The 16,373-nt window shown below is 35.7% G+C and overlaps 2 protein-coding genes across 3 annotated transcripts; both read left to right on the top strand.

The window, feature by feature from the left end:
• Positions 1-207: 207 nt before the first annotated feature.
• On the top strand, positions 208-4,988 carry LOC119632938 (E3 ubiquitin-protein ligase lubel-like). Its single transcript, XM_038026103.1, has 5 exons — positions 208-393; positions 3,880-3,960; positions 4,042-4,240; positions 4,293-4,429; positions 4,506-4,988. Exons 2-5 carry the CDS (start codon positions 3,886-3,888, stop codon positions 4,659-4,661), a joined length of 567 nt encoding a protein of 188 aa, XP_037882031.1. The 5' UTR covers positions 208-393; positions 3,880-3,885; the 3' UTR covers positions 4,662-4,988.
• Positions 4,989-5,278: 290 nt separating this feature from the next.
• LOC119632936 (E3 ubiquitin-protein ligase lubel-like) lies at positions 5,279-15,849 on the top strand. 2 transcript variants are annotated; one of them, XM_038026100.1, is made up of 16 exons: positions 5,279-5,345; positions 5,657-5,885; positions 5,950-6,235; positions 6,294-7,394; positions 7,698-7,882; positions 7,945-8,043; positions 8,104-8,370; positions 8,444-8,527; positions 8,601-9,108; positions 9,194-12,471; positions 12,527-12,793; positions 12,859-13,167; positions 14,662-14,813; positions 14,902-15,270; positions 15,345-15,513; positions 15,585-15,849. In XM_038026100.1, the coding sequence occupies exons 1-16, from the start codon at positions 5,338-5,340 to the stop codon at positions 15,618-15,620; spliced, it is 7,347 nt and encodes a 2,448-aa protein (XP_037882028.1). In that variant the 5' UTR covers positions 5,279-5,337; the 3' UTR covers positions 15,621-15,849. The 2 variants fall into 2 exon arrangements, with proteins under 2 accessions (XP_037882028.1, XP_037882030.1); XM_038026102.1 differs by having other exon boundaries at positions 5,301-5,345; positions 5,689-5,885.
• Positions 15,850-16,373: the final 524 nt, after the last annotated feature.

Genomic DNA, 16,373 nt, shown 5'->3' with positions numbered 1-16,373 from the left:
TTTATGTATTTATCGGTTTAGTTTTTTGCTGATATTTACAAAATTTCCTTTCACTAAGAATATTCAATGAAAATGGCAATTGAAAAGCAAAGCTAATAAAAGCATTCCACAAACAAACAAAATTACAAAAAATAATAAGAAGAAGAATATGAATAAGAAAGGAAAGAGTACAAATGTCACAGAACGCCCAGAAAGAAGAGATAGTTTTACTGAGACAAGTGCTTCTTAAGTGCTAGACTGTGTCGAGCATCATCACATGATTTGACGTCGAACTAAACTAAAAATGCAAAACACTATTCAGTTTGTGGGAAATAATTGTGCGATCAACAACGAGCAAACAAGAAAAACGTCTAAACAGATCAACAAGCAACACGGAAACGGCACGCGAGTTATGTAAGCAAGAATATAAGAGGATTGTCATTCTTAAGCTAAATACGGTCAAATATATTTCAAGAAGAAAAAGTGTTTCACTACAATGCCAACAATTATTGTTTCGAATTCAAATACTTAACGAAATTGAAAAATAAATAAAAACTGATTTTTAATGACTTCATACGTCAATGAGTTCGAAAACGAAATAATTCTAAAGTGAATTTATGCTTAGCTAGCTAAAAATAGTTTTTCTAAAATTAAAATTTCATATCAAAAAAATACAAAAAAAAAATAAATAAATAAAATAAAATGAGAAAATAAATAAATAAATAAAAAATGTGAGAAAATTTTCCGGAACTCTTTTAATAAAAAATTAAATGAAATTTCTATAAATATAAATATTGTAAATATATGCCGTACATAGATTAAATGTAGCAGATTCTTTTTGCCGCATCTTTTAAAAATAGTTGAAGATCTATAAAAATAAAATTATAACGTCGCCCAGGGTTTACTTACAAACAGCGCATAAGCATTTAGATCAACAAGACCGACAAATATTATCATAATACCAATAAGCTATAGTGACGAAGGCAATATATACATATATATGTTATATGCATATATACATATGTGCTAATTTATATATAAATCAGGAAAATATTTTTATTTTATTTCTATGGCCACTATACGAGTATCTATCTACATACTTCTACCATATGGGTCTCGTGTAAAACTTATAAAAAAACACGAAAACGCAAAAAAAAAAGAAGAGAAAAAAATTGGAAATTGTTAGCTGCATATGTAGACAGAATTAAAGCTAAGATGTTTTATGAATCTGGAGATAATGCAATAGTACTGAGAACCATAAATATTTTCTGTGTTTCTTTTCTTCTCTCTTTCTCTTTCTCTTTCCCTTTTCTTTTTTTTTTTTTGTGATTTTTTGCTACAAAGTAAAGACCTCTCTCAAGCGATTTTTTCTCTCTCAGCCATATTTTTTGAAAAGTTTTTGATTTTTCAAATCTGAAGCTTTTCGGGCTTTAACGAATAGAAGCAAATAGAGAAAAAATGAGTTCGGTTCAAGTGAGTTGCGGAACTCATCGATATCGGCTGATGATTTGTGATTATTGAAGAAAATATCTTCAAATTTGAAAATATCTTCTACACGTTATTCTTCTTCTCAATTTTGTTATGCTTTTGATGGTATTTAGTGATCTTAAACTTGTTCTATTAAATCAGTCTTATACATATTACATTGCAGTGAGCCAAGAATAGCTCAGTTTGAATTGCGTTGCCTTCTTATTAAGTGTATAAACAATATCTATTGTCAACTATCACATGCGGAAGAAAGTTAAAAAAATAACTGAGCAATTTGTTAGGATATGCTTCTCGTGCAATTACTGGTTGCCCTTTTCAATACACATCTCTCAAAAAATTGTTTAAGGCGAACGCGTGTTTTCATTATCTAAAAATAAAAATTTGACGACATTTTTTATCTTTGGTTTCAAATTAATCTTTCTGATGGAAATATTTAATAATCTTAGCGGTAATATTAATATTTAATACAACTAAGAAGATATTCATGGCTCAAAAACTTTCATGTATGTTGCATTTACCTCAAATGTTTGAACTGAGTAATTCCATTGAAATCCTTATTGACCGATCAGAAACTTCTTCACTCTTCTTAAATACATAACAAAGAAAAATACTTATTCGAAACCTCATGAAACACCCATATTTTTATTCAGCATAAAAGTTTAAGACGATTTAAATCACACCAATAATCTAGGGCCGCTTTATGATTCGCAATACCGCGTAAAACCTATCATAATTTAAATACGCTACTTGTCAGCAATTTTATGATCGTAAGATTTGCCCGCTTTATGTAATTGTAAGTATAAACTCTCTACGCGTCACAGGCGGTCCGTAACCCATAACTTTCGTATTTAACCGATACCGACATATAGAAAGCGACCCCTTGCTGGTATACCGAGCCAATTGAGCCTCATTCAGAAAAAGCTTTAAATTTCTTTTGTTCATTTGTTATTAAGTTGGTTTACCGCATAGCACAACAGGATAAGAAACGTAAACAATAAGTCAACATATCAGAGGTCAAATAATTGCTTTATTTATTTATTCCACTTATACAAGAAACTCAACTACAAATTTTGACAGTCGAGTTCAATTGACTCTTAAAGTAAATCTTAAATTAATTAACATTACTTTTTAATTTAATTAATAAACAGCACGACGCTTATTTATCAGGCTATCACCATGTTTAGAAGGGTATCTTAAAATTTACCCAAGATGTGAATTTAACCCCATTTCTGTGGTTAAGCGTTGGCAATCTAAAAAGAGACAATTTGATAATTGATAGGGTTAGTAAAAATGGGACCATTCTACGAGAGAGTAACGCGTTTTCATTGTTCAACAGTGTGCCATCCCGTAAAAAAATTTAGTTACTGCATATAGGAGATTGAGTAGAAGTAGAACAAAGGGGAACAATTTACTTACTTTATACACGTATAGGGGATCAAGTGGAGGTAGAACAAAGGGATAGCCGTTCATTAATGATTGTCACTAATTTTGCTATTTGTGTATCTACTACAGCACCGAAAAGAAAGCTTCAGAAACCTCATAAAACAATATATTCTTGACCAGCGTCAAATTCTGAATCGATCTAAGCACATGCGTATGCTCGTTTTTTTGCCTATACGACTGCGTAATGCACTTACACCGCCAGAGTGTTCGTCTGCCTGTCTGTCCGCCCAACTAATTGTGTAGCAGCTGTGATAGACATTCTCCTCTTCGCAAAAATGTACACATCGCTGACAAATTCATAAAAGTTTTGAAAACGTCTCAAATCGCTCAAAGGGCACCACCAGAATGCAACAAAAACTGATAACACCTTTCGCATTCAGCCACGCCCAGTCAATATTGCATAGTGTGAAAAGTTAATCTCTTTTTTCAGTCTCTTTTCGGATGACTGTGATGGATCTAAAGAATTCGATCACAGCCCAACATAATTTTCTTACTTGTTTACATTTAAAAATAGGCACGTCGTCGGTTTTGGATGCCGATAAAAATTTCAGCGTTGACTTTATTTTGTAAAGTGGAATCATTACTTCGCATAGAAAATGTATTCTTGATTAACGTCAGATAAATCGTAGCATAATTAAGAGAAAATTTATTTAGAGTATTTACTTAGCGTAATGGAAAAGAAATGATTTATTTTTCGGCAGATAATCGACCAACGACTTTCACTATCTGTTAGGATAATGCAATGCGAATAGCGAACAATATATAGGAAAATATAACATTTTTATGCATTTGACATTAACTTGAGTGTTCATTAAATTTTCTCTCGTAATGATCTTTTAAATACATTTTTTCTATGTGTGAATATTTTGGATCGCTCTTATGCTTTCGTTCTTTGGAATCTGAAACAGCAGAACGAAATCTCTGAAAAGTGCTTAATGATTTACATCCAACTGTTTATGTTATTTTCAGTTCAATATGGCTTTACAGGCGAACAGCAGAACACAGCCAATATTGCTAAATCGCAATGAGCGCGTCATGCCTAAGTGGGTGGTAAGTGACCACCGACAATATTGTGCGCATAAGAAATAAAAAAAAAAAAAAATTGCATTTTCTGTAAAAATATATTTATAGACAGAACAAAGCGATCGTGTTGGTCCGAAACCACCACCTCCTCCAATCGAATTGCCAGGGAATAATACAGAACCAGCCCTACCGCCGAAAACTAAAACACTACCTGAACCTGATTATGAAGTTATTGAATTCTCTAATCAGCAATATTCAAATGCACCCTTGAGACCGCCTTCAAGCAGCTCGGGTGCTAAAACTCCAGGTATTTCATATGGCTCATTACGTAGAGTGAAAATAATAATAATTCTCAGCAGATTCGAAATTGAAATGTACATTATGTGGTTCAAATAATCCTTGGGTAACTTGCGATGAATGTGCTCAACAAATATTTTGTGCTTCATGTGATGACATGTTTCACAAACATCCCAAACGCAAAAATCACATGCGTAAAGTAAGCTAAGCTCTGGAAATTATCTCTCTCTCTCTACTCATATAATATTTGAAGTCTTTCGTTCGTTTATTGGCAGACTTTAGAACAGTCGAAACCACCTTTGCCGCCTAAAGCAGTGCCTGGACAACCTGGTCCCTTGCCGCCAATAGCTCCACCCAGACGAAACAAGCGCGGCTTGTTAACGCCTCTAATGCAACGCAAGGATCAGGTACGCAACTGCACGATTTCCTAAACGATAAAACTTCTTTTACCGTTTTCAAAGCCATATCGCGCTCATTCCCGTTTCCAATTTTGCCAATTATTTTCGATGTGAATACTTTAACTTTAACTTAAAACTTGTTTATAGTTTCGCTTGCTTTCGTATGCTCTTCGTTATATTATTAGTTCGAGCTTTATGTCGGTGGTTTAAAGTTTAACAATAAAATTGTATGATTTGAAGAAGAAAATATTCGTTAGCCGATTTAGATAAAATTGTATTTTCTTTTGGGTTTCTCATTAAAACAAGAACATTTCTAATTTTTTGAACTTAACGAACTGCGTGACCAAACTTGAAACTTAATCTCAGGTCAATTCGATGAAAGAACCATTTATGGTGCCCTCTTCGCCCATTTTATCAACTAGAAATGACCCTTGGCATGAACGTATGGGGTCTTTGAAGAGGGGACTAAGTATTATAAATCGTCCTTTACCGGAAACACCGAAAAGTCAACCTAGCTCGCCTATTGAAGATCAATCATCCCGTTCTGAAACGCCTAAATCCGCATTCGATAATATTCAACGGCCACCTTCAGTTGCTTTAGAGAGAATAAAAAGTAAGGCCAATGCCACTTTGGATCGTATGCAGCTGCTACAACAACGCTACCGGCAACAAAAAGAGCAAATAGAAAGAGAACGAAGCGGTTCTACGAATGATCAGGTAAAATATAGAGTAGAACTAAAAACAAATCAAACAATTATGCTGTGCTCGTCCACCTCATTTCCGCCATTCCCTCTCATAACATTTCTCATGTCAAATGTTTGTCTCATTTGGTAAATTATTGTTATTTCCTTTTGTTTTGCCGCTTCTTTTCCGTGGTGTATGTCGGCTCTCCTCATTGCTCTCTCTCTCTCTTGCCCGATCTCTCGCGTGTGTGTATCGATGTCATTATCTCAATTCAATCAGAATCATTCAACATTTGATTTGTGGTCAAGCATTTCACCATCGCCATCACATTTTCGTTCTGGTAGCATATCATCTGGAATAAATTCATCCCATCTAGACCTCAGGGGTGATTCTCATTTCAATTTGTTCCGTCACCGTCAGATGCAACAACAGTCAAATGCAATCAACCCAAAATCAACACATAATCAACTTAATCAAAGAGGCTTAAGCACGTCGGTGTTTAATTTACATCAGGCTCCACCCCGCAAATCCTCAATTATTGAAAACGGATGGGTTAACAACCCTATGCAGCAGGCAAATATAATTATGGCAACAAAAATTAAATCTTTGAAACTCATATCAGAATTTTTCATTTTAGGCTCAATCCATGGCCCAGTTAAATTGTGCTAATTGCACCGGTTTTGCTCAACAGCCGCAGTGGATTCAAACCCCACCTGTAATGCCTATACCAAACCAAGATCCTTGGGGCAATCAGCTAAATTCTCATCAGCATTTAAACCGCTCAAATTTATCGCTTAATATACCATCCGCCTATATGATGCATTCCGCTCATCAGAATATGTATCCACCGCCAGTTTTCATGAACCAAAGAAATCTGCTGGCCAATATGTACCCACAAGCGTACATGGAACCCCAAAATCAAGGTTTTTCAAAGATTACAAGCAATTTCGAGCATCTACAATTTAGTTTTTTATATCGTAGGCCTGATCGGTGTGCCACCTCCAATATCCCGAGTTATTTCTCGACCAGGTTCCCGCATGGCTTCGCCGGCCTTAAGCCGCCAATCCGTTACGTTAAGACGTAAACAGCGTGCTGCTTATTTCGACGATGAACCGACTGACGATGAAGATTCGGATGAAGATGATCGTCGGTCCTTAGTTTCTAATCGATCTGGCGTTTCCCGAACTCGTCAAAAACGTCTTTCAAACGTTTCGCAAATACCTCAACTAGAGGACGATTTTAGCTCTTCAAATGCTCGCAATCAACATCGTATGCGTGTTAGAGAACAAAGGCGTGGTTCGACCACCAGACTGCAGCCAATACAAAACGACTGGGCATCTAACAGAAGAGCTTCCACAAATAATGGACGTTCAGTGGATTCGGGCTTTAATAGTCCTTTAAAATCTTCACGCATTTACTCTGACTTAGACTCTGAAGGATCCGGTACAAGAGCTTTAGTTCAGGCTAAAATTGAGCAGAAACTTAAGGAAGACGAATCTCTTAAACAAAAACAAAGTAAGACTAAACGACGCACCAGCAATTCTCCATCGCAAAAATCGACGAAGCAGACGACAGCAGTACAAACTCCAGCAGTTAAAAGCAAAATTAAAGAGGATTCACATGATACCCAAGAACGTCAAAATAAAGAAGAAGAAAATCATTCAGAAGTTCCGTCAAGTAATCATAATGAAAGCGAAAGTCAATCCACGCATCAAGAGGAAGACACTAAATCACCGATAGAAACAGAAGACGCGGATAAAATTTCATTGGGTCCACCACCATCCACGCCCGATCATGAGTGGGAATGCGAATTTTGCACATTTGTTAATGAGCCAAACATTAAAATCTGTTCCATATGCTGTAAGACGCCAAGCACTAAGCCCAACAAAGCCCAAGACGAAAGTTCTTCACCTCCAAAGCAAACAATGAATTCGTTAAGCAGGAAAGATTCTGAAAGAGAGAATACAATTAAAAAGAAAAGCGAAAGCACTGAAAACAACACTACAAATTTAATAACCGACGTAAATTCTTTGAAAATCAATGCTAAAAATTTAGACGAGACTGATACCCTTAACAAGAAAGGTAGGCCTAGGAAAATCACTTTTTTAAAAGGTACCAAACCTTTTTAATAAACACTCTCCGCTGCATCCATCTTCCATCCGCAACATGCTCTTACACATTGATAAATCACAGAAATAATTGTATTTGTAAACTGACATATTCCACAAGCTATAATAATTCCAATGCCAATTACCAACGCCAGTGTAATGTGCTATTAACCCTGAATAATTGTGTTTACTTCAAACGTTACTCCAAACATGCTTAACATAAGTATCCAAAAAAAAAGACCTTTAAATTAAGGATGAACATCATTATGATTTTTAGAATCGATAGAAGATATATGGGCCACATTAGATGAAAATATACAAACTACTGCCCAAAAAATCAAAAGCAAAGTTGAATCTCAAAACATTCAGAAGGTTTCCGTAGGAGCCGGTACGCCCTCTAAACGAGAAAACATAGAAAAATCAAAGGCATCACCAACGCAATTGCAAAACACCTTTGTACAAGTAAGTGCTAAAGACAGAATGATTAAAAAGAACAAAAAATTTTTTAAAAATTATTTTAATAGGCACACGATGACCCCACTCATCGAACTTCTGAAAACCATATTGTCTCTCAGCTACAAAACCCAATTTCTTCGAAGCCGACATTTAACGATACGATACAGGTGAGCCAATTTAGTTCAACATGCACATAAGCATCAACAAATATCACTGCTCTTCTTTAGCATCCAATCAAAGTGAATTCTATACCTAAAACTACATCCAGTTTTAATGACTACAATTCCTTTGAAGCGGAAGTTTTATCCAACATACATCACAACATTCATACACCCAATCCTCATCCTCATATGTCCTATGCACGTAATGATCGCCAGCGTTATCTTAGTACCACCGACTTGCGTTCCGACGATTTAATACCAACGGATATCGGTGGAGTTAATGGCTTAAGAAGACGGCAGCCATCCATTAATGATTTAATGCTGATGCAAAGAGTAATAGATTCGTTAGCTCATATATCGCCATATAATCACAAATCACATAATATTTTATTTCATTTCATTGAAGGGCTCATCACAATTGTATTCTCCCACGCCCAGTTATAATTTTGACCCCACATATCCTGACTTGGATAGCCAATATGTGACAAAAGTAATTAATGACAGCTTTTAATTTTCTATATATTTTTCTATATATTTATATATAAAATTGTTACATATTTTAGGAAGCAGATCTTTATAAGTATACTCCGGAGGAATTAAATGCCGCTCTCAAATATTGCGGTCCAGATACAAATCCACTTATCTGGTTACGCGATCATTGGCCCAAACTTATAACCACTGTCCAAACTTTGGCCACAAAATATGGACAGGAGCGGGTCGAAAATACCATCGGTACTATTTCTCAAGTGGAAGCTAGAGATGCTCTTCGCCTGCATACCGGAAACATATGGCAAGCGGTTTCTGAGTGCATCGAACAACGTCAACGAAAATATCGGCAAATTGCGAGCAAAGGAAACTTTTCCCGCGAAGATATCGTTACGGCTCTTACTATTCATCAAGGCAATGAAGAAATTGCTGTAATGGATCTCAGTCGCACTCAATTGAAACCATTTCTAATGAGAATATGGGGCTCACCAAGTGGAGTAGAAAATGAAAGCATTGCGATACCAAACAATCAGTCAAATGATCAGATGGTATCATCTAAAACATCATCCTATTCTATTAGAAAAGGTTAGAAAAGCTTAACCCATTATTCACTTCATAACTTCGTCATTAACCTATTTCTTGGTTTCTTTTTTTTCCGTTCTCACCGTAGACATTCATGATTTCTTGAGCGCTAATGCTTCTGATTGCATGCAAATTCCAAATGCGACTGGAGCTTATCTCATCAATAATCAAAGTTCATCCCAACCTCACAACTCTTCATCAGTATTCAGCTCTTATGAAAATGATAACAATTTGTCCGATAACATATCCAATTACAGTGCAGACAAAAAAAACTTAATTCCCAGCTATCCACTTCAAATTGACGAATCGATCTTGAGCAACAAGAGTATATTGAAAGATCTTGAAACATTAATTGGCAACATGGAACTACAACAACAAAAGCAAAGTGAACAAGTTCTACAATCTACCCAAGCGGAAAATGACTTTGATCCAGAAATTATGCGAGTTTTGGTGAAAAGCCCAATTGCCGCTCCTAAAGTAAAAATACAACCTGTTACCGTCGAAGATCGCAAGCAAGTCGATATTAAAAATTTCATGTGGGAACACATCCAAGAAATAATGCCAAACCTGGTTCAACAGGTCGAAAAGGAATTAATGGATGAACCAGATGATCCAGGAAAGTCAGACAGAAACGTAATACATACACAAAACACATCAGCCCAACTGACTCGTCCTCCACCGCCTGTAGATCACGACGAGTTCCTAATGGAAGAGGTTATTAAGCCGGGGCTGAAAAACGCTTCCATTAAAGAAGAAGTACCTCCTCAATATGTGTATGTCGCTGAAATTGCTACCTTCAAAATGGAATTCGATAAGGCCTTAGAAAAAATATATGAGACCGAAACTGAGTTCGACTCTTTGAAAAATTGTGAACGAGTAATTTTTAAAATGTATAAAGCGCCCGATTATGAAAATTTTGGCGAAGAAATACATTCAGAAATGGAAGCGAGTCTGGGAACTTACGAACTTAAGACAGATAGCAATATCTCAAACAATGGGCTAGAGATTCCCAAAACGAATAAAATTACAGCACCTCTCAAAAAAGAAGACGGACTTATGAGTTTAACGGAAGCAGATACGCCAAAGGACATCAATAGAACAAAATCAAGTTCAGCAATTCCTATTAGTTCAGGGCGGAAAACACCGCTATTTGATAGATTGTCGCATAGCTTAACGCCTGAACCTTCGGGCCATAAGCTATCTCTTAAAAAGTTTCCCATTAATAAAACAACGGACATGTCCGAAGAATTGCAGCAAATTTTGATAACGACAAGAAAGGAACAGCAATCAGTGATATCTGCCGATGAAGCCGCAACGACAGATATTAGGATGAACTCCAACACAGATGTGCAACCTGTGAAACTAAAGACCAACAATATTAAAAGCTCAAAAATACCTATACGAAGCTTTACTAGTTCAAAGTCGAAATCTGATGAAAATGAACGAAAAACCGATTTGAAAAGTAATGAAGTAACCACAAACTCTATTGAAGAAGTGCAAAAGGGATTTCAACTAATCTCGAATGAATCGCAGAAGCCAACCTATGAAATAAATAACAATGAGCCAATAGCAACAGATGAGGACGAAGTTTACAGTATTAAAAGTGAAATCTCCTCAACTGGCGATTTGTCGCAGTTTGAAGACAATACTCAATCGCCTACGACAGTTGATAGTGAAATGTTTCTTATGATACAAGACGAACAAACTGCAAACAGTACGGAAGGTACCAGTCTCGTTGCTTCCACTAGTAATTCCACTTTACATTCTTTGGCAAGTTATTCATCCGGCAAGCAAGCTTCAAGTGAATTTCTACCCTCTGGAGATCCTTCAAAGCAAAATCTTTCAGAATTGGTAAAGGATACTCAAAGACTGATTAAACAAATGAAGGATGAGATAAGCATTGCTGATTTTGAATCTTCAGGGAGCAGTGAAGACGATTACACTGACGATTATACAGATGAATATGATGATGGCGAAGGTGAGGAGGAGCTTGGAGAGGAAGAGGAAGGTTGGGAAGATGAAGACGAATATGAAAGGGAAGAAACCACGGAAAATGTAAATGAAGACAATATTGACAAAGGAGATGAAAGTGAAATAGAAAATATGACCTCCCCGTTACTAGAAGAGGAAGAAACGGTTATCGATAGCTCTCTTAAATCTGTTCGTAGCAGTTCAGCTCTGTCAAGTATTCTGGAACAATCACCCTCACCTAATGAGTCCATTGCACATACTCTTAAAAGTCATACTCCAAATGAAGAAAGTCAGTTGGCACTCTTTAATAGCGCATCTCCAGTCCCTTCCAGATCTCAATCACAATCTTCTACAAATGATTTACACAATCAAGAACTTGCCACTACAGCAAGCCCAAGTGAAACACAAGATTTAAATGTCAAACCTACTAATGTAACTTCAGAATCTTACCTAGAAACGGAAAATACTATACCGGAAATGCCAGTAGAATATAGTTTCAAGAAATTAGATGAACCTGTTGAAAATGTCGCAATCCTTCTTTCCGCAGACTTAGCGGACCAAACGCACTCGTATGTAGAAACGGAAAATAATACGCCTGAAGTTCCAATGGAAGCTTTATTAAATTTAGAACGGAGTTCACATGAAACTTCTAAGGCTAAAGAAGACATAACCGTTCCTACGAAATATGCTGACAATAAATCTGAAAAATCAAAGTATGAATCAACAACTATAGAGGACGATCAACCTTCAACTAGTAAGGCAGCTAAAAAGAAATTAGCTAAAGTGGAAGCTGCTGCACAAACAAAAACCGGAATAGTATATAGTCCTTCAACTACAGCAACTAGATCAAAAATTTCTGAGCAAACAAAACTCCTAGGAAGTGATGAAATAAAAGCACAAAACAAAAAAGCAGTGGTGCCAAGTAAAATCCCAAAGCCTCAAGATAACAAAGTTAAAGAACAAAAAGATTTAAAAAAGAAAATAAATACACGATCTAAGTCATTTTCTGGACCACCTACGACACCAATTGGCATCACCTCAGTAAAAACGTTACGACAAGAAATACTGAAACAAACCCGTCAAACTCCTGCTACTCCTCTGCAGAGAAATCCTCCACCACCGTTAATAAGAAAAAAATCTATAACTGAGGTCATAAGCAAACTCACTAAGCCCACCGCCTTAGAATTGACTAGCAGTCATTTATTTAAGCCACGAACTCAACCACGTATACCGAAAAAGAAATACCATGAAACCTGTTTTTCAGACGACGATTACGAATCTTCGGAATCAGCTGATGAGGAGCCTGAGCCTTTAGAAATAAGACAACGTAAGCTTAGTGTGCCCGTATTTCGACCTTATCCGAACGTCCAGCAACCAGAAGAAATCAAAACAGAGGTGATATGCAATGTCAACTTCAGGAAAATTGTTATTGATATGCTTTGTTTTACAGGAATTGATTAAAAAATTTGTAGAAGAGCAATTAGTATCTAATTTAGCAGAAGCTCAAATAGCTGCTGCTCTAATTTCAATGAAATTCCAACAAGATGTGTCGATATGGGCTGCGAAAGAATGCAGTGACCTGGATCATGCCATTGGTCTACTACGTCAAGAGTGTGAACTATGCAGCGGTACTTTTGCCCTTAACGAAATTGTCTCCATGCTAAAATGTACACATAAATGTTGCAAAGGATGCGCCAAAAAATACTTCACAGTACAGGTTAGTGTGACAGATATTGTGATTGAAAGAATTACTAGTTTATCGATTTCATTAATCGCCGATAGATTACCGAACGCAGCATTAACGACTGCAACTGCCCATTTTGCAAATTACCCGAATTGCACAAGCAAAGTGAAAACGATGAAGATGAAATTTTAGAATATTTTTCAAATCTGGATATATTCTTGAAAAACATAGTAGAAGCTGAAGTTCACGAATTATTCCATCGTAAACTAAGAGATCGCACTTTACTTAAAGATCCGAACTTTAAATGGTGTATACAGTGTTCATCGGGATTTTTCGCACGACCTAAACAGAAACGTTTAATATGCCCTGACTGCGGATCGGTAACATGCGCTCAATGTCGGAAGTTGGTAAGTTTAATATTTTTATGTCCACTGTTTGGACTCGACGAAAAGTACGTATATAGGTCAGCAAAAGGCTGCGAGTAGATTTACTCAAATCCTTCCATTCTTCCAACTATTGTCTCAAGGCTCAGTTCGCACGGTCTCAAAAAGTTAGATAGAAAAATGAAATTTACCCTACGTTCGCTTACTATACATTCATAAAGCAGCCAAAAAAGCGGTAGCCGCTCAAGCACATGGCTACAGTAGCTTTAATATATAAGATTGAGAAAAGAATTTTTAAATGGATCTGAATAATTTAGAAGCTTTAACAGATCTCGATCTAAAATATAGCACAAATATTTACCAAAGCCATATTAATACTCAGCTCCTTACGTGAGCACGGAAATTTGTAATTTTATAAGCTTTCATTTGGCTAAGTTAAACGTTTAAGTAGGTATCGACAATACAGTCAATTTTTCTGCCACAAAGTAAAGCATTAGCGCTTCTCTTAAGGATTCGAAGTTTTATGTATAGTTACATAGAAGTGACTTGAACAAAATTCATTTTCCATCTTTGACTTCATTTAAATAAAATCATATTATTTTGAAAAACTATGAAGTATATATGCTTTTGTCCGTCTGTCCCTCTATGCAGCGTCTATTTTCACTTTCTCCTGGCTGCAAAAGTCAACCTACCGGTTACAAAACTGGCAGGCAAATTGGAAGTTTTTGCATCAAAGGACATGCTTGTCATGCACGTCATACACTACTATAGACTCAATATAAACCCTCCAAAAATGGAAAAAATTAGCTATGTCAATCTAATATCAAAGTAGGATAATGTAGTCGTTCGTTGTTTTTTAATTATTTTTAGTACAAAGGTAGTGGGTGAAAAAAATTAGATCATAACCGAGCATAATTTTCTTACTTACTTTAATATAATATGCTTTTTACTTACTTAACATGTAACGCAATAAATAATTAAGTAAACGGTCTTTTCGCGGTTTTATGTTTTTATTCAACTCTTTTTAAAATTAAGTTCGCACCGCAGAATTCTAATTTTTAGGATAATTTGGGTTTTACTTATGATCCTTAAGAGACCTGTTTACAAATTATTTACAAGAACTTGCATTTACAACCCTTGAAGTCTCTTTCTGGTCTTGTCCGCTCGAATATTGCAATTCATGTCTCTTGGCTCGACTCTAACTCTGCCTTCTACAAAAATGCTATTCATATAGCCTTTTAAAGATTTTTTTACCCTGCACTTCCCTGCAATTATCTATGTGTCGACTTTTCAAAATAAACCATTACATGGCGGGCGATCCTTAAAGTGGTTCAATCCAATCCATTTCCAATAGCGTTCATGCTTCATAAGAGCATTATGGCAGAAGCTGGGCCTATCTACCCCGCCCTATGTAGTATATCTTTGCTTGTTTCAGTAAATATATAGGAAATTTATAAACAATTTCTTATAACAGCAAGAAGATTTCTCTAACATGTAAATTCTTTATTGTGTTAATAGTGGCAGAAACAACACGAAAATATAACTTGTGAGCAATTTTTGGAATGGCAAAAATCCAATGATCCTGATGTACAAACTCTAGGTGTGCAAAGACATCTGGAACAAAACGGCATTGATTGCCCAAAGTGTAAATTTCGTTATTCATTAGCCAGGTAGATGTGCATATATACATAGCGCATATATTTAAAGTTTCCTTTGTCTCTCTCACATTCTCTTTTCAAATTTATTTCAAAACTCCAGAGGAGGCTGCATGCATTTTACTTGTACTCAATGCAAATATGAATTCTGCTATGGTTGTGCCAGGCCGTTTATGATGGGAGCCAAGTGCAATATTTCCCCCTATTGTGCCAAATTGGGTTTGCATGCTCATCATCCGCGTAATTGTCTTTTCTATTTGCGTGATAAGCTACCCATACAATTACAAATTCTATTGAAAAATCATGGCGTCAACTATGAAGAGGATCCTATTGATACATTCATAGAAAGCAATGCTATAAGTAAAGCGATGCCGTTACGATGTCCTATACCTATACAAAAAGAAACACCAACCGGTTTAGTGGACACTAAGTGTAATAATGACGTTCCTGAAAAACATGGGGGCATGTGCCGGTTAGTTTTACGAACATTTTTCATTTATTCTTTATGGATTTCTTTTGATTTATTGTACATTAATAATGCATTAGCACACACTACGTGGAATACTTAACGGCGAAAGTTGCCAAAGCCAATATCGATCCTTTACCAATTTTCGATTTAACGGATTGTGTTCAAGAACTACGGAGACGTGGTATTTCCTTACCCGAACGCGGACCGTGGGATACTGATGAGATTTATAAAAATATGTGTGCAGAGGTGAATATTTTCATTCAAATTTGTATGCAAAAAAAAACTTTTAACCTTACGTTCCATTCTTCCATTAACAGGTTATCAAACAAAATATACCATTGGATGCTGTTTAGAATTAATATGGATCAAGAACTATCACTTTTTTTACTACTACGTCAAAATCCATTTTTGTTTTTTTTGTTTTTTTTCTGTTGTGTTTTTTTTTTTAATGTATAGTTTATAGTAAAACTTTCTATGTTTGCCACAATATGTACTTTGTCTGTTCAAAATTGTTGAGACTAATGTGTTTGATATAAATAAAACGAACAAAAAGTATTTCACATAAATCACATTTAAAAACGATTAATGCGTGTTTATCTGTTAAATGGTTACAAATATAAACAAAATACGGTAAAATTATACCATTTGGCCTAACTGCGTGCTTAATAATTTTAATATATGTAAACATAAGCAACAAAATTTCGGATATATAACAGCTTACAACTGCTTTCAGTAAAGAGTTCGTCTCTACCTTGGGGTGATAATGCACTAAATATGAATAGAATTATGAGCCAAATAGAGAAAGAAAATAAACATACAAAACCTACATTGTATACTGCTTTCATACAATGACATAACATCATCAAGCACGATCCTCATTTATTAAATGCGTGATTAATATGAGATATGGTCTATCGCTTGAGCGCTGCTTAAACATGTCTCCTGTAATCGTTCGTTTTCTAGGTAGTGCAAGAGAGACTTTTTATGCCAAAGCAATTAATCTCAGATTTCTAAAACATTATTATTCAAAATGACAACATCCAGCTAAATGGATATATTCAATGGCCATAAGAAACTGTTATAGTACTACGATGTTCGAAATGTAA

Source organism: Glossina fuscipes, unplaced genomic scaffold (genome assembly GCF_014805625.2).
Source record: "Glossina fuscipes isolate IAEA_lab_2018 unplaced genomic scaffold, Yale_Gfus_2 2, whole genome shotgun sequence".
NCBI classification, from domain to species: Eukaryota; Metazoa; Arthropoda; class Insecta; order Diptera; family Glossinidae; genus Glossina; species Glossina fuscipes.
Note: the sequence above shows the minus strand (reverse complement) of the source record. Positions and strands in the feature narration are given on the sequence as shown.